The 21,301-nt window shown below is 38.7% G+C and overlaps 1 protein-coding gene across 7 annotated transcripts in view; it reads left to right on the top strand.

Moving 5' to 3' along the window:
• The window catches only part of cux1a (cut-like homeobox 1a), a 123,041-nt gene continuing 101,740 nt past the window's right edge, over positions 1 to 21,301 (top strand). For 3 of the 7 annotated variants that reach the window (XM_082158247.1, XM_082158246.1, XM_082158242.1), the window contains exon 1: positions 3 to 627. In XM_082158247.1, the coding sequence (XP_082014373.1) occupies positions 565 to 627 (63 nt within the window). In that variant the 5' untranslated portion in view covers positions 3 to 564. Of the gene's footprint in view, positions 628 to 21,301 lie in introns of all 7 variants that reach the window. The other 4 variants (XM_082158244.1, XM_082158241.1, XM_082158245.1 and 1 more) reach the window with 2 other exon arrangements.

Genomic DNA, 21,301 nt, shown 5'->3' with positions numbered 1-21,301 from the left:
GTACACAAAAGAACATCAGATATATTTTCACTGGGATTAAAGATAAAAACTAAATCAAAAATCAATATATCAGGTGTGCGAATACAAAAAAACAGGCCAGCAGATTCTTGATTTGACTATGAGAAGCATAAAAACACATAAGCTACGGGTTCCGTTCGCGTTGCTCTCCTCGCGTCAGGTCTGATCAGTGTCTCGCAATATCTATCTATAGTGATAAAAAAAAATCAATAACCGTATAAACTCTCTTCTTATAAAGGATAAAACGTATCCAGCCTCCCCCTCCCGCTCCTGCGCCACGGGGGGCTCGATTGAACACGGAAACTCCATCCCGCGTTTTCTGCCTTTTATTTAGGACGGTCTCAATAATTGTTTTCAGTAGCCCTATTCAATATCGCAGGTTGGCATTCGTTCGATAACTCCATTCCGCGCGCGCCCGCGCCGTTCGATCTGCTCCGCTCCGTGTTTTGCGCGCGCTCCCCCGCCTCTCTCTCTCTCTCGCGCTGAACTCCAGCCCCTCTCGCGCTCTCTCTATCAGCCTTTCATTCCGTCTCAATATGTCTCAAGATGGCGGCCAATGCGGGATCGATGTTTCAATATTGGAAACGCTTTGATTTGCAGCAGCTCCAGGTCAGCTCTCTTTCGCTTTGTATTCGCTGTGTGTGCCGGTAAGCCGGTCCCGGGGAGCGTCGCGCTGAGAGGCTGGCGCGTCGCTCTCGCTTCGGCTCTTTCGCCGGGTTCGGTGCCCATTGATTAAAGCGGCTCTCGCGCTGATCGGAAATTGATCCTCTTTGTTCAATTCCCATCGATCAACCATCACGGTCAAGGTGGATGCGGCCACTTTGGCAATGGGAGCCCGAAGGTTTCCCGATTCTTTCCTGCTCCTTTCCATCTCCGGGATGTTTTGGGAATAGTTTGTGCTGAAGAGATTTAGATAGTATGTTTGTTGAAATAATTTTGTGTTTAGAAGTGTGTCGCGCTACACGGGTGGCGCTGTGCTGGACCGAGACGTTATTGCTTAGTAACGAGAGAGGTGTTAGACTGCCTTCCTTTTTAGATTTCACCTCGTTTATTGTTTTCTAGCACTTTTTGTGTGACTCTAGAAGTTTATAAAGTTAGCAAACTGAAAGTTCAGCTTCAGTAGTTAAGTTTAAATCGAAGACGGAATTGGCTGCTAAACCTGCGCCAGACAGGAACAATTAAACACAAAACAATAAACAAACACGAACGGATGAAGGATTTTGTGAAATATAGATGTGGGACACTAGAAAATAAGGTTTGTTTCGTTATTCAGTTACAAAGTCCGACTAAATAGTTCTTCAAAACAAATTAATGCTATGTCTTTTTTTCCTTCACATATAACTTGTGTTCTGTCGTTCTACATAAATATGGATCAAACGAGCGTTTTAACGCTTGTGGAACGTAACGAGTCGGTTTGCTCTGCATTTGTTTTGGTATAATATTGTTATTGTTATTTTTTTAAATCGATTAGTTGTCAAAGTCAGAACTCTTTCGTTATTTGTAATGTTCGTGCTGTTGGAGGATGAAGTGCATTTGTCGCGTTTGGTTAAGCATAAACAATAGACCCATGATTATATCAATTATTGATTAAGAGTTTATGTATTTATGAACTGAGGTCGCAAAGCTTAGCTTGAAGAAATCGCTGACCTATTTTTCGATCGAACTTTATATTTCCTCTTACCAGTAACCATTTATACATCTTCACAAGCATCACGAGGCATTTAAAAATCGATAACGTATCATGTAAAAATCGATATAACTCGATAGTAACAAGTAAACCACCTCTTTGGGTAGACTAGATTTTCTGCGTTATAAGTGTTTAAGAATTTGCTTATTTTTAACAAAAAAGCTTTTATTTTTAATTTTTATTTTTGGTCAAAAATAGCCTGCTAAATTCAAGCAGAATGTAGAATACTTTATATGTGCATGCATGTGTTGCACTGTTCTGGGATGCTATTCAGCTTTTGTGTAACATTAATCTGTAATTGTCAAACATTGCCAGACTCGTTGCATGTCAGATGTTTTGCTGTTTGATTATGTTGTTGTGTTCTAGGAAAATCATTTATTTAATTAGGTTCCAGACATATATTCTTGAACATAAAGGGACCACACACACAGCTAGGCATATTCTGATGTGGTGACTCTAAATTTTCAGTGCTCTCCCTCCCTTCTTCCTCCCCTCCCTCCCTGCCTCCCTCCTTCCTTCTCTCTCTCTCTCTCTCTCTCTCTCTCTCTCTCTCTCTCTCTCTCTCTCTCTTTCTATCTGTCTCCCAGGCTGATAAGAACTGGCATCAGCGAGTTCAGGCATTGATGATGTCATGGATGCTATCTTGTTTTTTTTTGTGCTACTTTTGTGTTTTTATTCAGACCTCTAAATCTTATTTTTCATTATGTTTTAAATGACTTTATTTATCTATTTCTTGTTTTTTCTTTCTGATTAACTCGACTGATTTAAGCTTAATTAATGCCTCTATGTGAATCAGATGTCTCGGATTACCCTGCAAAAACCACACCAGACAATGGAAGAAAGTCATCTGAATTATAATTTCCCCAAACGTATGACTCAAAGCAGACCTTTTTGTCTCGTATATCCAGAACTTTTTGTTTGTCGGTGTCACCTGCTGCCTCCTGTCACCACGTGGTTCTGAGGACTGTGGATGCAGGTGAGGTGTAAGTGTACCTCCCTTAGTGTGTGGTCCTGAGTTTTCGTGCGTCAACGCAGAGAGATTAGCGATTGACGCAGGCAGTACTGCCACCATCAAGATGTGAGCAGACTCTCTTGTCTGGACCTGCGTTGGGGCCCTGTGATGACTTTAAAATGTGTTTGATATCTTTAATGAGGGGCACATGGGCCGGCTGCGGTACACTGTGTATCTAAACACCATACGAGTGTAATCTGTTGCATTTTTGGTTATATTGTGGTTACGTTATGATTGGCACGGCTGTGTCTTCGAGATCTTCTACATATTCCTGTGAAGAGTTTCAGCAGGTTTGGATGTTAGACATTAGTTGTGCTATCATCAGCGTTTCTTATGGAAATATTTAGATAATTAACTGATCACTCGATAAATCTTGGTAAACACTCATTATTAGGAGACATACATGAATGATGCATGCTATTTGCATTTTAATATTTGGTAACTCTTTTGTTTAGGTTCCAATTCTCACTATTAATTAGTTGCTTATTAGCATGCTTATTACTAGGATATTGACTTTATTAGTACTTATTAATGCTTTATTCTGCATGACCATATTCTACATCCCTTAATCCTACACCAATACCTAAACTTAACAACTACCGTCCTTACTAACTATTAATAAGCAGTAATTAGGAGTTTGAGGCAAAAATTGTAGTTAAAGGGTTCCTATTATGCCCTTTTTACGAAGTCTTGATTTTATTTTTGGGGTGTACTATGAAGCCCCTCCTTCCGAAATACGAAATGTGCTGTGATCGGTTAGCTGGCCCAGTGTGTTGTGATTGGTACCATTTAGCACGTGTTTGGGAAATGTCCCGCCCCTCCATAACTGTGAGTTCTTCTCAAGTGTAAATATTGAGGAAGATGTCAATTCCAAACCAATTCAAGCCCGATTCAGACCCTGACAATGTTAACAAACAAGAGGATTGTGCAGAATGGATTTCATGCACAGACTTTGTTAGCTCGGATTTCACAGGACGTTTCAGAGTGGTATGATTTTTGTAAAAATATTTGTTTTAATACATTATAGATAAGACGTTATCCACCATTTAATCGTGATTTTTGTCGGAAAACTATGGGAATGCAAACAGTAATCGATCACAAAACCAAAGTTAATTTTCCTAAGGAGCGGTGAACCATCTTACAAATGCGGGAGTTTACAAAAGCTAAAGAAAACAAGCTGTTCTCCATAAAATGTGCAGCTCACAGATAAACATTGGGGTTATAATGTTCAGGAACGGTGTTTAAAATAAGTTTTAACCACTCTTAAGTTCGTCAGCATTAGGAATGTCAAAAAAAAAGAGTTTTGTAAATGTTTTGGAAAAAATGGTCTTTTTGACTTAGCGACAACACTGTCTTCTCTAATGCAGCTCAACCAGGCCGTGTCCCATTTTTTGCGTATTTCCTGGGCGGGGATTATTTAAATACGTTGTAGTCCAAACGAGCCGTTCGTTGTAGTTCTTGAAAAGGGGATTCTGTTCAATAAAACTTTGAGCTTTGTAACCTTGCAGATCTTTTTTATGCTCAAACAGCAACCTTACACACTAACTAAAGTGGAAAAAGTGGAAAAGCATAATAGGACCCCTTTAGTAGTTAGTTAATTGTGAGAAATGGACCCTAAATTAAAGTGTGACTGAATATTTTTGAGGAGATTCATCACTTGCAATAGGAGTATTTTTAATAAAACCCCCACAAACATCACTTATTGAATTGAGCACCGGTATTTTGACTTGAGGTTTTGGTAATAACTGTCTGACTGACACCTGACTGGATTCGAAAGACACGGGAAAGTCCCTAAAAAGTAAGCAGGAATGTCGCCACGTGTCTGCGAAAATGCGGATAAACTACTTTTAGGCATGGTTTTAATGCTGACATGAAAGATGAATAGAACAACAGCGTCTCTGTGGAGCCCACCCCACACATTCACACAGACTCAGATCCTGACCACTTCAAAACCAAGCCAACTATATGAGGCCCCAAAACAACACACATATTTGCATGTGGCCTCTCCATATTTAGCCTCAAAGTAAAGCACTTCAATTGACTCTTGTATTTGTCTAATTTCACAATTTAGACGCATAATAAATTCTACAAGGCTCTTTGAGTGTCTTGATATGCACTTGAGAAAAAAGTTACTTTATATTAGGTACTTGCATAATTTTTTTTTTAGATACAACAGTGTACTTTTTTTATTCATGTTGTATTGCAAAAGCACTTGCTGCTCTTGAGGTGGGACACGGGTAAGGTTAAGGACAGGTTTGGTGGTATGGTTAGGTTTAAGGGTTGGTATAACAACAGTGTAATTATAGAAGTAATGGTAGCACTTTATTTACAGTCCTGTTTTGCATGAACATACAATGTAGTATTGACACAAACTAGGTATAATTACAGATATTAATTACAGCTGTAAATTTTGTGTTGGTTAGTTACACTTTATTTTAAGGTGTTCGTGTTACAGTGTAATAAAACATTTATATAAGTATCTTATATATTTATAAGTATCTACATACGTACTTACTTTAGGGTTAGGTTTAGGGTTTAGTTTGTGGCTAGTTACATGTAATTATTCATCATTTACTGTTTTTAATAAAGTAAGTACATGTTACATGTAACGAGGACACTGTAAAATAAAGTATTACCCAGGTATTTTTCAAATGTAAGTGCAATGTAAAAACATGTTTACACAATAAATGCATTGTATCAACTGATTAATTTAAATGTTAGTACATAGTTAAAGACACTTAAGCCCTGTCCTAAATGGAACCCTGAGCTCTCGCAAACGTCCATACTTTAGTAGGTAGAAGTCTGTTGTTAAGCTCACCAAAAGTGTGCATCGAGGGTGCATATCGGCTGGATGGTGGGCGCTCGCAAGCAACATTCTGAAACCTAAAATGACAAATGGGACATTTCTTGTGGACTTAACGGACACCTCATACAGCGGCCATTGTAATTCCACAAGACCGCAAGTGTTTGGGACAGGGCCTTAATATAATGTGGGACCCAAAAAACATATATCACTCGGGTTAAATTGGACTGAAGTGTGATTTGTGTACATTAATAGCCTTTTCATATTCGTAAAGACCTGAGGAATATTACATGCACAGTATTAAGTTGTCTGCAAAGTGATTTCACATTACGATTTCCTTTGCTGTGTTGTGACAGGAGATTCAGTCTGTTGCCTTGCGCTTTGGTTATTAAAAAAACGTAGTTTGTCACTGAAAAGAATAGGTTAGTGATTTCAGATCCAGTCCTTGAGCACCTTTGTTCTAGTACCAGATCAGCCCAGACGCTGATAATCCTACAGTATTTGAATTACCTACTCTATTAGGTGCTGCAATCTAAAATAAGAAGAGTTTGTTCTCTTTGTGTAGTTGTCTACCATCTCATATGATCATCGCAGGCTAGCGATGGTGGCCCGAGTAAAGCTCCTTTAAAGGGAACTCTGTTCTTGTGTGATAAACTTGATGATGATGTATTTTTATTCGGTCTAAAGAGGGAATCGAACCGTTCCTAAGGCAGTTCACCTGCCCCCAATGTATAACTTGTGTATAAAATGAAACTGGGTGTGCTTAAATATATTTATAGATGTATACGTGCTTACATAGATGTTTTTTTTACTGGACTATGTAATATGAAGTGGCCAAATAGTTAATAAAAGTGTTTAAGGGAGTGCTTTTTATAGGCTGTTGTGTGCGTGTTGACCCCTCTTTCATTTGCTGATCGGTCTGCACTCGGTTGCTGGAGATAAAGATGGCAGGAAGAATTCAGTGGCCATGGGAATCAGGGGGGGAGGCCATGTGCCAGCACACTCTTTCTCTCTTTCTCTCTCCGTCACCCTCTCTCAGACGCTCATACACACGGTCATTACCTCACTGACTGCCCCCTTTCGCTGTGTCTGAGGGCTGGGGTTTCACAGGGGGGCCGCTCCCCTCCCGCCCCACACAGGGAAGCCAGAACTCTGACGCCACCAGCATAATTAGCCGTCCATTTCAAATAGAACCCAAGTTGGAGGAGGGGATGAGAGCGCTCGCCCCTCCCACCCCTTCTCTCTTCCTCTCTTTTTCTCTCTTTCTCGCTTCCTTTCGATCGTACTTTATGGCGTGTTTGGTCTACATGCCTGTGCACTCTGGAAATTCTTTTAGTTTGAAGGAATTTAACGCTTCTGATTTGTTTTACAGCAACTGAATTGAGAAAAAGAGTCAATTGCAGAAGACAACTAAAGTTTAATGGCACTATAATGGTCTTTTTCTGTATTAAACTTTGTTTTAAGCCAACATAAAAAAACCTTTCTTCAAAATGTTTTAAATGAGCTTTCCTCTGGAACAATTTTCCTTTGCTGCTGCTGACATCACAGCTCTGGCTATTTGATCATGTTAACTATTAGCCAAATGGCTAGGCAAACTCGAACTATTGTTTTAGCAAACTCACATTCGATCTGGCTTTATTCTAATAGCGTAAATAAGGCCAATTTTTTTATGATCTAATCAATTCATCATGGATAAAAAGTTCTGACCTCCAGTTTTTATTGTTGGATATCCAGTTTAATTGGGAAATGTGTCAGATTAAGGAAGTAAAATGGGTTGAAATTGCAGTTTGTCTTGACTTTAAAGCTGTACAATCACAAATTGTAACATGAAAACTGTAAACAAATGTTTACATTTGTTAGAAAACTACACTTCCTTTTAGGGCTTTAACATTTGTTTCCTGGTGCCTGTTCAAAAACCACTTAAAGCCCTGAATGGGGAAAAATGAACTGCTGAATAATATTTATGTAAAATAGTGTTAAAACAATGCGTCAGGTTATTACTGTGATAGACTGTGGAAAAAGGTTAGAACAGCGTTTTATTTGCTTCTGTTCAGAAACATCTGGAAAGAGTTTGAGGGAAGTAGTTCTGAATTAAGAGCCATGGGAAAGAGATCTGCTCCGATTGCCCTCTTTCCTGAGCGAAGGAGAGAGAGAGAGATAAAGTGAGATACTTAAAGGGAAGTTTAGTCCAAATGGTCTTTTTGTATATTGTCACTCAAAACAGATTTTATACTTCTTTAAAAATCATTACTCTTTGTTCCATGTTTTCTGTTCCATGTCATTTAGATTGTTTAATGTAGTCATTAAAACCAAATTATGACTGTTGTTCTCATTGTTTTCCAGTGCTTTTATGCAGGTTATAGGTTTAGAGTCTGTCATAAGCAGCCATTTTAAACCTAGCTGGACCATTTGTTGTGATTGCATCTTTGAACGCTTCACGCTGCAACCCGATCTATTGTTTTCATGCAAGATTCAGCAACTCTGTGATGAGAAGAGCATGTTTTTATTTCCAGTCTTCGCTGCCATTTCGAGGCTCTGCCGCGCCACACTAATTTGCTGCAGATATGTTTAAAAAATCACAACCGCTGAGATCAAAGGCCTTGACAAAGCCTGTGACTTTACTGTGCATAAAACTAATGAGGTGCATCTTTTTTGTGTCTGGATGCTTTTTTCATCTCGTTGTTGTCTTCTGTAGTCGCCGGTGGTCAATATGCAGCTTACAGCAACCCTTGATTTACTATAATTTGGATTTCTATGCAAATTTCATTTTGGACGAGTGGTGAACGATTCAAACTTTGCTAGCCACGAAGCAAGGTTTGATAGTTATCGCCCACTTTGGATTCTTAAGTTAATATGAAATCTAAATGATTGAAAAGTACAATAATTGGCTCTGAGTCTGACATGACTTTTCACAAACTTTGCTTGTTTCAATCAATGCCTATTGAATAAAATGCCACTCTAGATCATTTTTTTGTATTTGTTCCCCTCAGAAATATCTCATTACAGAAGTTAAAAGGTTTTTGAACACAAATTATTGGTGAAACTAGCTAGCGCTAAACCTGACTGCTAGTTATTGGCGACTTTGCCTCCTCAAAATCAACATGAAATCAAAATTGACTGCATTTACTTTATAAATAATAGTTCCAGGTCTTTTTGTGGGTGATGAATGCAAGTTATTCCAAAGATACAAATGTTTGTCTTCCATCTCTAAACTGACGCCACCAAACTGTCATTTTTCTCATCCTAAATCATTGAATATTTTATTATCCTAGAAATTGTGCCATATCAGATAACTAAAATTGTTTCTTGTTGACGTCAACCACAAACTAGCCTATTGATGAAACTATTAGCTAACGCTCAGAACTGATGCCACCTGTCACTTTTCCTTCCCTACACTGCAATTTTGTTATCTTCAAAATATGTTGCATTTCATAACTAAAATGGTTTGCAAACACCGTTACATATTCATCTCAACCACGAGTTATTGGTAAAACTATAGCTAACAGTGAAGCCAAACCACTATGTATCCAACACAAAACACAAAATGACTCGTCATGATCTTGTATTCGATCCAAGCAGCAGGCAGACATCGTCCCTCGCTCGATAATTTACTGGGCGAGATTTTGTTTGAAAAATAGAGATTGTATTTGCTCTTTAAATATCAGGGTATCGATCGCACACGGCGGCAGAGGCCGAAGACTCGCAGTCGGAACTGTTAATGTGTGGGAGACTCGAGAGACTGGAATCTCACTCACATGCCATGTTTGATAAAAGCCCAGCTCTTAGGGGGCTATGAACAGTCCATTTCAGCTGAGGCGAGGAGGAGGCGCGCACCTCTCTTTCTCCCTTTATCTCTCTCGCTCTCCTTCCCTCTCTCGTTTTCTTACCGCTCACTGCGAGAGATGATTGAAAAGCTGGAGTTTCCATCAGCGGCCGTCAGCTGTAAATGTACTCAGACTGCTGAAACAGCCCTGCGTTGTTGCTGACCGTGGCATGGGCCAGAGGATGTAGCGCCATATTGCATCGTGTGTAGTGTGCCAGCATAATCAGGTGTGAATAAGTAGGTCAGCTGTGGTCTGTGTTTCGCGTTGCCAGTTGGTATTTCTGACAGCAGCCCAGAGTTTTTGTGCAGTCGGAGGTTTGCGGATTGTTGACGTTGATGACTGTTTGCGGGAAGAGTTGGACTTTTGCAGCTTTTGTGTCCACAAGAAGGATGAATCACATAAGTGTTGGGTTACATAAGATGCCAACCCTTTTGCGGGACGACCCAAGCTCTTTTTCGATTTGAACTCTTTTTTTAATTCTGTCGTTTCTCATTCAGACTCTCTCTGGTTGGCATGTAGCCTTGGTTTGATTGCCAACTGAGAAAGTGCTATGGCTGTATCAGGATACCTGTCGTAAGGTGACACACTCTTTTGTCCACTGGTCTTGCATGGCGACTTCCTTTGAGTGCTTTCAGTCGAGAGACATCTGGACTGTTGTTTAACTTTGCTGTCTCAAGCACAAACAGGTGTTTTTGTTACTAAATGAATGGATTAACCAGCAGACCTAGAAACAGTTCCACTCCAGACTCCAATGCCAATTTTTTTTTTTAACCTTGTGCTGTGTGCGTAATCCTAGAGATATAAATAGCCTTCCTCAATAAGAACTGGAAGGAAGGGCACATGCACAGCAACCTTCATACGTTTTGTTCTGGTGCATTTACTTAATTTGTTTAATGTAAAGGTTTGTAATCATCATTTTAAAAAGTAGTTTGTATAAAGTTGCTTTGAGGCCTTGTGGCCTATTGACTTTGGAGGTTTAGGCATGTGCAAAAGTACATAAAAAAAAACTAGTAAATGAATTGTTCTTAAAGGAGAGTTGAATATTCTTTCATCTCATACTTATCCTTCCAAACCTGGCTTTTTCCCCTGTGGAATACAAAAGAAGATATTTAATGTAGAATGTTTAAATTAGGAGGGGGGAGGGGGAGGGTAGATAGCGAATAATTAGGCTGTTTAGGGGCCACCTGACCCACAACTTAAATTTTATTTATTTTTTAAATGTAAACCCGGTTTCTTAAAAGACAATTCCGGTATTTAACACTTTGAGTCTATTTTGTAGTTTGATTTGGATGAACAAGAGTGGTGGACAAATAAATTTTGACAATGGTTCCTGTCTCGACTTTTTGACTATTTTAGAATTGCCCATGACCGCTTTAGAATGGGAGTCTATGGCCATGCACAAACATGTCCTTAAAACATCCCTTAATGTTCGTTTTCAAAACTGTTCAACTCACCGAGTGGTTAGTGGTGTTCGTTGATGATTAAAAACAAATATATCGGCGCAATGTATGATTTCAATCCGTTTATTTTTCTATAGTGGAACTATTTTTTCAGATACCTCACAACCGCGTATAAACTTCCGCTCTTCCGCAACTTCCGTTGCTCTGCTCACGCTAGCCTTCTGAGAGTCAGAGAACCGAGCGAAAAGACCTAAAAGACTACAACCAAATGTAAACAGCCCCCTTTCCGTCTCCGGTAGCGCAGTAATATCCACGAGCAATGAGTCCTCCAACGGAAATCAATGGGATTTTACAAAATGCCAAATAAAACACGACAGAAACTGTATTTCTCTACGCTACTTGTTTTGGAACATCAACGAACACCACTAACCACTCGGTGAGTTAAACAGTTTTGAAAACGGACATTAAGGGATGTTTTAAGGCAATTCTAAAATAGTCAAAGTCGAGACAGGAACCATTGTCAATTTCTTTGTCCACCACTCTTGTTCATCCAAAACAAACTACAAAATAGACTCAAAGTGTTAAATACCGGAATTGTCCTTTAAGAAGCTAATTATTCATATAAGATGACAAAACTATAAGACATTGCATGTGTTGTGCTGTACAAAACCGTACGACCCATATCTAACTGTAATTGTAAATTGTAATAGGAAAAATACAACTTTTGGTACTTTTCGTACCATTCAAGTTATAATCTTACAATTTCGCTTTCTTGAACGAGTTCTTGCATAAGTTGTCATAAGAGTGTGTTGAAGATGCGTTCAAGAAAAGTTTGCCCAAGCACAACGGAATGAAATTAAATTCAGGCATTTCGAGATGCATTTCTAAATATTTCTTTTTCAGTTTTTTTTTTTATACTCAGGAAGGCTACATTTTATTTGATAAAAAAATAAGTAAAACAGTACTATTGTGAAATATAATTAACTTCAATTTTCACTTATTTTTAAAATGTAATTTATTCCTGTAATGGCAAAGCTGAATTTTCAGCATCCATTACTCCAGTCTTCAGCGTCACATGAATTGATCCTTCAGAAATCATTCTAATATGCTTTTTTGGTACTTTAGAAACGTTTCTTATTATCATCAATATTTATTTATAATAGAAAATCTTTTATAATATTAATGACTGATTAATTTACTGTCACTTTTGATTAATTGAATGCGTCCATGGTGAATAAAAGTATTAATTTCTTTATAAAAAGAAATCTTACAGACCTCAAACTTTTGAACAGTACTGTGTGTGTGTGTGTGTATGTGTGTATATATATATATATATATATATATATATATATATATATATATATATATATATATATATATATATATTAAAATAAAGTTTTTTTCATTTTCATAAGCTCTATGTAAGCTTGCTTAGACTTTATAACCTTATGAGAATAGCGTGTCTGTTAAACCAGGAGTTTTCATTGGACACCGTTAGAGGAGTTTTTATTCTTGAGGAGCCCCAGATGCTCAGTACATTATGTGATATGATGGTGGCTCCTAATTTAGCCGCAGTCTTATCCTGTATGGATGAGTAATTGTGTCCATAAAGAAGGTTAATCTTCATAACAGGGGAACATAAACCAGATCTCTCTGGATCCTCTTCTGTTTCAGCACAGAACAGGGGAAGAGAGTGTTACTGAAGCTCAGAGCAAGGAACTTTTTTTGGGTCGGAAGAATTTAGTGCCGTTTCTGAGAAAATAAACATTACGCTTCAATTTGCTCCTCACAGTTATTGTCTGGTCTAAGAAAGCGCAGGCAAACTGAGGTGAGGTTCACTTATTTTAGACCAACTCTCCGCATTTCCCTAGTAGGAAGGTCTGGACGGTTGGGGGAAAAGACGGCATTTTGTGAATGCCTCAAAGTTTCCGGAAAAGTTCATCTCAGAACTTTGAGTGCCGTCTTGCTCCATTACTATTCTTGGAGAGTCTCAGGTAGCCATGGCGAAGAGTTCGCACCCAGCTGTGGTTTAAGTGCTCTGTGAGAATGGGAAATAATCAGGAGACCCTTTAGCCTCCTGTCTACACTTTTTCCCTTCTGCCTTGCACTCGCACACATACACACTTTTGGGTTTTACTCCAGAAGTCCCTTGCCAGCCTGGGCTCAGCACTTTAAAAACCCAAACAAAACAAAATCCTCTGCGGGGGCCCTCGGTGCCTAGGGAACCGGGCAGCTCCACCTCACACTCAGCAGCAGCAGGGCTCCCTGATCTGGCTTGGAGCTAGACTTTGGCTGAACTTTCACTTTTGCCTGAAACAGTTATTATTAGTGACCTGAAAACCTCCAGGAGGAGTGGAAATGGAAGCCAGATGCCGTTAGTGGCTGGAAAACGATATTAAGCTTTCAAATGGTGCCCATGGGGAGGGAGACTGACATGGATTTCCATGTTGGGGGGGTGAAGAAACTGTGACCCCGGCGCTGCTCTGGTGATTTGTTCTGCCGATGGCTCATGCTTGAATATCGCTACAGGGATGGTGGTGGGGTGGGGGGTGTCTGGGGAGGGGTCAGACCTCCAAATTTGCTTGTTCGCGGGGGTATGAACACCATCGTTAGTGCTGATGGTACATATGCAAAACATTGGTGGTTCTTCAAATGTAGGTCATGATTTTTTCCCAAAGATTTTAATTATATTATATATTTCAGTATTTAATTTTTTTTAGATTTCCCTCCCAGGCTTTTAATGATATTCCATGTATTTATGTATTAAGTCTGAAATGGCTCAAAAAGATGATAGCCTATGTTTTCAATCAGGTCTTAATTAGTTTCAACCAAACAATGTTACCAATTCAATTCAAAGTAAAATATTCATGTAAAATATGGTAAAAAAATGTTATCACCATTTTTGGAAAGTATGTTTAAATCGGAGATATCCATCTTAACTTCCTCATTCTTGCAATTTATGAACTAAAGAGTGGTATTGGTATAGTTATTGGTATTTTGTTAGTTTGGATCCAGCTTGTAATTTTCTTAAAATAGCACAAAAAAAAAAAACTCTCAACCTTGAGTTTCCATTCATATTATTTGTAAACTCTCTCTGTTACATATGATGTGTTTACTATAGGAAAAGGTACAACCTTACTCTGCTTTTTAGTCTGACAATGACATCTCTGGATTAGTCCAGTACACGCGCTGCCCCTTTAATTCCTGCACTTCCTCATCCCCTTGTTCTCTCTCTTTATACAAAATGTCTGTGCAGCCTCCAGCGAGGTTCTGTCTCCAGGAGGGTAATTATTTTTAGCAGGAAGTGTCTGAAAATGGACTGTACTTGGTCAGATGTGTGTGTGTTTTTATTGCATGTGTGTGTGTTGGCCCCTGCCTGGCTGGCCTAGCTTGCAGTGAAGAGAGATTGGCGGGATGTTGGTGTTGTTATTAGTCTTAACAGCAGCCGGGCAGAGGATGTGCTCTCCTCGGTCCCATGGGATATCAGAGACAGATCCGAGGAGATCAGAAGGCCGAATATGTCAGATGAATTTCAGCAAGAGGGAATGAAAATAGCAGGCTAGCAGGGGAGCCTTTTTTGCTTATTTATGAGAACATCACACCTGGCCTATATCGGCACAATCACATTTTATCCTGTTATTGTGCTACTTGCAACGTTTTTATCCTAGGTGGTCAAAAGGGATTTTTCTCAACCCTTTGTGGTTGTTCTTCTCGCCCCTTAAATCAACATAATTTGGCAAATTGCTCTTTTATTTGTACGATTTCTCAAAGTTACCCAGTGACGTTATAGTTATCAGTTTGTGCAGGATTGTTTGAGGTGTTTGCCTTCAGTTCAGCTGGACTATTTCTTTTGGCAGGCCGATACGTACATCTGACACTGATGGCTTCCCTGGCCATCATCCAGAGAATATTTCAAACAACATGCTTTTTAAAAGACCGCTGTGCGTCCTGGGAGTTACAGCATAATTAAACAGACTTGAACCTCTCCGCGCAGAAACAAATCACTATAAATATCGACATACTGAAAAGGGCTTTGACTGCGGTCTTCCATAGATTTTTGCATTTTGTTTTAGTTATTACATAAGATTTATCATATCTGTATTTCTTGTGCTTTGTTTTACAGGTGTAGATGCATATCAAGACTTTTTCTTTATCATTTTGTGCATTTCGTACAGAGGCAACATGAAATCAATATTGACCCTGTTTACTTTAATACACATTCCTAGTTTTATTTGTGAACAAAATCATTGCACAATGTTAAATAAAATATATATTATAAAACGAAAATGTAAACATTTCTTTTTGTTCTATCTATCTATCTCTATCTCTATCTCTATCTCTATCTCTATCTCTCTCTATCTCTCTCTATCTCTCTCTATCTCTCTCTATCTCTCTCTCTCTCTCTCTCTCTCTCTCTCTCTCTCTCTCTCTCTCTCTCTCTCTCTCTCTCTCTATATATATATATATATATATATATATATATATATATATATATATATATATATATACCAGGGGTGGTGGTGGTGGTGGTGGCGCAATGGATAAGACACATGCCTTTGGTGTGAGAGACCCGGGTTCGAATCCACTGTGAGACACCAATGTGTCCCTGAGCAAGACACTTAACCCCTAGTTGCTCCAGAGGCGTGCGACCTCTGACATATATAGCAATTGTAAGTCGCTTTGGATAAAAAGCGTCAGCTAAATGAATAAATGTAAATGTAAATATATATATATATATATATATATATATATATATATATATATAAGCACGTTGTTTTGTTTAAATAAGAACCGCTGGCATTTGAAAAAATAAAAAGAAGAAAAAATTCTGATCTTAACAAGACAGAACATCCAGTGCTGATGGTATGATTTGAGAACTCAGCCCACCTAAAACATCTCAATCCCTCATTTAACGGTCTGCTTTATCTTTGCGAGCAATCAGGTGGCGTATATTCTCTTTTAATCCAGGACTTTCACTTACACTGAGGTATTATCTCTGTTAAACACACATCCGCACACAGATACTCGTTCCAAATGCATCCAAGACCTCCATTATGGAGAGATGCATTATCTGTCACGCTGGAATGTGCGAATTATGGATTTACACGACCTGCATCCGAGGCCAGAGATAGAAGGGGGAAAAAAATGGGAGTTGGTGAGTCGATGAGTAGAAGCATCGTGTTTTGTTTCACGTTTCTTCGGTCTGTAACTATTGCTGGTGTCTGAGTCATCAGTTCAAGTCTCTGGGAAATATGTTCTGCACTTTATGCTGCTGGTATTGTTCCAAGATTTAAACTACTGATCTCATGCTAATTCCAAATTAGAGGATCGATCCAGAAATGTCTGATAGCAATCTGCCTTATCCAGGAAGTTCAAACAAGTTCAGAATCACTGGAATGTTGTTTCTTATATTGAGGAGGGCACATTCACATGATCAAGGTTTAAAATCCGCTATATGCACAGAACATTCTTATGAACTTCCGCAATAATATCAGCCAGCTAGAAAACTTGCAGGGAAACGTCACTTGTTGGTGTGGTATCTTCAGTTTTCTGAGGTAGCTTTAACAGCATCGATATTGTAATAGTTTATAATCAGAATATAGTCAGTTAAATAGTCAGGCCTAGCATTAATTTGGTTGTTCAAATGTAAAAAGAGATTAAACGTATGTTTAAACTTCAGCGTTTTTAACAACAGCTGAGCACTGTTGCATCCCTCGGTTCCTCCTCAGCAAAATTAAATTGTACCATCAGTTTTCACTTTCCCAGCCGATTACCAACATTGAAAGAAATGGATCATGCATAAAATGTATCATCTGTTTCTACACGAGATGTTAATCTTTCTGTTTAAAAGTTGTGATTCTCCACTCATACGTCTGTATTGTTATTTTAAATTGGTTCACTTGTAAAATGCGATTGCCATATTCCCAGGATATCTTGTTTTTCTTTATTGATAATTGGCAGGCCGCTACATCAGACACAAAGTAAATTTAGCCTTCTTAACACTCAGATTAAGCGATTACATTTCAGTAAGGTCGTTCTATATCTTTCAACATACCTTCTGATGTTCATTCACGTTTATTTCCTGCACTAACTAGTAGTAAAGAGGAAGAGATGATCAGTTCACGTGTGCTGAACGACAGCGATTTGTCACACCACATTAAAAAGCGCCAAAAAGCTATTTATAGTTCGAAAGCGGAGACTTTGTTTCATATCAAAAGTAACAAAGCACAAAGCTTATTGCGATATATTGGATGGGAGGCAGTCACACTACAAACTTTTTGTACTGAAATTGAAAAGAGCATAGACTAAAATATCAGTTCTTGGATTTAAGAATCGATATCTATTCATCAAAATGAGAATTAATTAAAATGTTGAACTAGGGCTGGATGATTAATCGAAAAGTAATCGAAACCGAAATTCAGAGCCTGTAACCGACGTAATTTTACTAAGTCGGTTATTTCGGTTTTTTAATCCTATTAATATTTCCGCCTACTGTGTGTGTACTTTCCCCTTAAAACATATTACCGCGTGTGTAGTCACTTGACTCCGCCCCGTCCCTGAACGCGCGTCTATTTCGCTTCAAACGCTCGCTTACGCGCGTCTTATTCGCTTTGGTTTGGACGCGCGAATGGATTCAAAATGTTTAAGCGTAGAACTAGACGCGAATTTGACGCTATATTCGCGTTTGGTGTGAACGCAGCATAATGAACAGGCTGCGATGTCAAGATTGCAATGCTGGAATGTGTGTGTCAGAGAGAGAGAGGCACGGGCGCGATCGAACAGTGGAAACATAAAAACATCATTCGTCATTATAACATCAACGTCAATTTGTTCATACAGGACATCATTAAAACTGCAAAGTGTTCAGCCTACTTATATTTGTGTAAAACATTGTGCTTTTGTCAAACTGTAAACTCTTGTCAAACTGTAACCTACAACTGTCACCCAACCAAAATCACACACACACACTGTGTAATTTAAAAAAAATCTAATTATCAAAAAGCAAAAATGATCTCATCTTTTGGACATTCATCATATTGCATTGGTTTTCATTTCTTGTCCTAAAACAGAGCAGTAATCTTTTTATTTTTAAGTTACACATTCTACATTGATTAAAAAATCTAATCAAATGTTTTTAATGGTAGTATTATTTTATACAGAAATAAATTATTTATAATTCAGATGAGAAGTTAAAGTTAATTTAAATTTTAAGGAAACAAATATATTGATCTGAAATATAGCAAATTAATTTTAAATTCATTCAGGTTACCAAACATATCTCAAGGTCTTTTGAATAAAGGGTGGCAGTCTTTCATTATCAACTGTTGTTGTGGATATACTGGAGAAGTATTTGTTCTCCATTTGAGTGAGATGTTTTTATGTGGCTAATTGAGGAAAGTGCTTCCATATATTTTATTATTAGTAGTATTAGTTCAAGAATAAAATAAAGATATCGGATTGATATCGGTATCGGCAAATAGCCAAAGCTGCGGCATCGGTATCGTATCGGAAGTGAAAAAGTGGTATCGGGACATCCCTAACTCTTTCATTAGAAAAAATAACCGTGAACGTATTTACAGTATAAGCCTTGCCAGTGACATAGGAATAAAAAATAAAAAAAATCGTTCAATAATCGTAATCGAGGTAACTTGTTTGATTAATTGCGATTATGATTTTAGCCAAAATCGTCCAGCCCTATGTTGAACCAAGGCAGATCTTGAAGGCAGCAAGAATGACCCCTTGACAGCTGACCAAAAATCCCTGAGATGGCTTATCAAAAACCAGGAAGTAGCCTAACCGTGGCGTGCATATACAATATTTGAATGATAATCTGATATAAGTGATGTGAACGATTAATATAGCCTATATATTGACTTTTTCTCTGTCTTAGTTATTAGCCTTTGGTGTCTTCGTGTGTCTGGCGATGTCATGTCCAGCCAGTGAGAGTCATCATGCACTGCTTTGCTGACTAATCCAACTGACGTTTTTGGCAAAGTCTGGCCTAAGAAAAAGTAGGAGGGTAGTACTTGTGCATTCACGAGAGCGTGTATGCGTTTGCATCTGCCATTGTGTGTGTGTTTGCGCGTGTGTGGTCGTGCTTTGGCAGCGTGAGTTTGTTGTTCCCGGAGGCATGGTAGTGAAAGCGGACCCGTAGAAGGAGAAGAGCGCTCATGACGGTACTCGCTGGGAAAACCGCAGGCCAGACGAGCTGATTGGACTGCGCTGTGACACCATGTTTCCCATGTTTTGAACAGCTTTCACTGGAAGCCGGCCAACACAGAGGGGGACCCCTCTCTCCTGCTCTCCGCCTCTTTATTTCTCTTCTTTCTTGCCCTCTTGTGCTCCCTCTATCCCATTCAGACCGATGTTATTGAGACGAGAGGGTTGCTGAAACTGCAAACCAGCCTTTGAAATGGAAAACAAATTTAAGAAAACAAGCATGGATTGATTTCCTCACTGCTTTTCTCATCTACATCTCCTCTACTTCATTTGTGCTGGATGGAAAGGGAGGTTTGATCCTCGAGAGCTTGTCCTCATGTCTTTTCTAAACCTTCATCACTGGCTTTCTTCAGTGAAACACAAATGAAGATATTTTGAAGAATGTTGGGATCCAAAACTACATTGGACCCTATTGAAATTCATTGTTTGAGACATTCTTCAAAATATCATCTTTTCTGTTCCACGTTTTAGGTACCATTACCTTTTGGTTCCATTGTAAAAACTGCATTATTTCAGCTATTATGTTCGACCACTAGCCCTCCTCCATCTTGGGTGAGGTTGTTTTTCTGCTAGTCATAGTGGTAATAACTCTCAATAGGTCACAGAGATTATCAGCCATTCACAGATGCGCTCAGATTAATTTAGCGTCGATGGGCTTAATTGTTCTTGCAGCTCTGTCACTAGGATATAGACATAGCTGGGCAGGTGCACTGCAGGTTCTTTTCCGCGTTTCAACAAAAACAGCAACGTTGAGGTGGTCATTCATCCTCACGAACATAATCGAAAAAGAGCTGGCAGGAAAGGCCCATTTAGAAACGGCTCTGATAGCGTTCTGTTCGCGATAAATACTTAAAGCATTCGGAGAGCTCAGTCTGCGGGCTGCAGCGCATTTCATGCATTATTGAGGTTATGAGGGCTGAGGTGTTCTTCTGTGTCTCGCAGACAAAGACCAAAAAAGACGAGAGGCTTTGTGTATCATCAACACTTCCAGAGCAGAGAGTTCTAGTATGCATTGATAAACATTTATCGATGAAGATGGTAATGTGGTTTTGGATTACGGGTGTTGTCACGAATCACAAGATTTTTAGTAATCAATATCAATACCAGAATCAAAACCAATATCCATTTTTGATAAGTTTCACAGCAAAAAGTTTGATATTGAGCATGCAATTCACAGTTTTTATTTTAATAAATTTGATTAAAACTGTAGAATGTATTCTTCAGATATTTTGTAAATATTCAGTAATAAAAAAGTTAAAATAAAATAAAGTCAGCTTTATTTATATAGTGCTTTTTACAATACAGATTGTTTCAAAGCAGCTTTACAGTGATAACAGGAAATTAATGCAACAAAGATTGTTTTGGCTGTACAGCAGATTTAGAAGAAAGTCATTGTCCAGTTTAAATAAGTTCAGCGTGCCGTTGATTAATTTCCATTGTAAAAAATAAAATCATTAGTTATTAATTTATTAATTAGTAATAATTTAATTTATAATAAAAAAAATTATTAACTAAAATTAAGAATTGAGCCAATTTGCTGAAAGTATTTATTTATTTATTTATCAGCTTGCTATGCTACCGGGCCATAAGGGTGACATGGTGATTTGATGTTCACTCCCAAAACTTTTGTGTTCCCCCCGCAGGCGTTCCCCCGAGAAACTTTGCATTCACTCGCAAAAGCATATACCTTTTCCTCCCATGTCATATTAAAAGTTTTGCAAATGAACAGAGTTTTTCAGTGTTATGAAAAACTATTTGCGCAAGAACGCAAAATTTTACAAGTCCAAGCACAAAAGCATTGAAATGTGATATTTCATCATAGCTCCTATTTATAATTCTCCTCCAAAATATAATTTTTTTCACATCACCATGACCCTTTTGAGGCTCTGTACTACAAAAGTACTCACTAACAGTCGGAAACATGACCTTGTGTGCAGTGCACATGCTCCAACCTTTCGCACTGTTGTGCTTATGTGAGAGTGGCTCATATTCGAATACTTTCCTGTGATCTCTCATTTGTTATAATGTCCAAAAATAGTGCTCACCACCAATCTATCCTCGTCATATCCCCCCCCCACCCAGCTGCTTTCGTGACTGTTTTCATGGTCTGTGTAGAACAGTTCCCCATGCAGTCTCCCATTATGTCGATATTGCATATTCCTTTGACTGTGTTTTGTATTTAGACATGGCACGTAAGCATATTCTGAGTTCAGGGCAGCTCAGCAGATGTGCAATGGAAGGAAATTCACAATCAAAATAATGTTCTGGATAATATGGCAGAGCGGAGTCGTGGGGATGGTGCTCGCGGGGGGGTTGGCGACTCGCTGAACTAAAGTT

The sequence above is a fragment of the Leuciscus leuciscus genome (genome assembly GCF_965113295.1).
Source record: "Leuciscus leuciscus genome assembly, chromosome: 24".
Lineage (NCBI taxonomy): Eukaryota > Metazoa > Chordata > Actinopteri > Cypriniformes > Leuciscidae > Leuciscus > Leuciscus leuciscus.
Note: the sequence above shows the minus strand (reverse complement) of the source record. Positions and strands in the feature narration are given on the sequence as shown.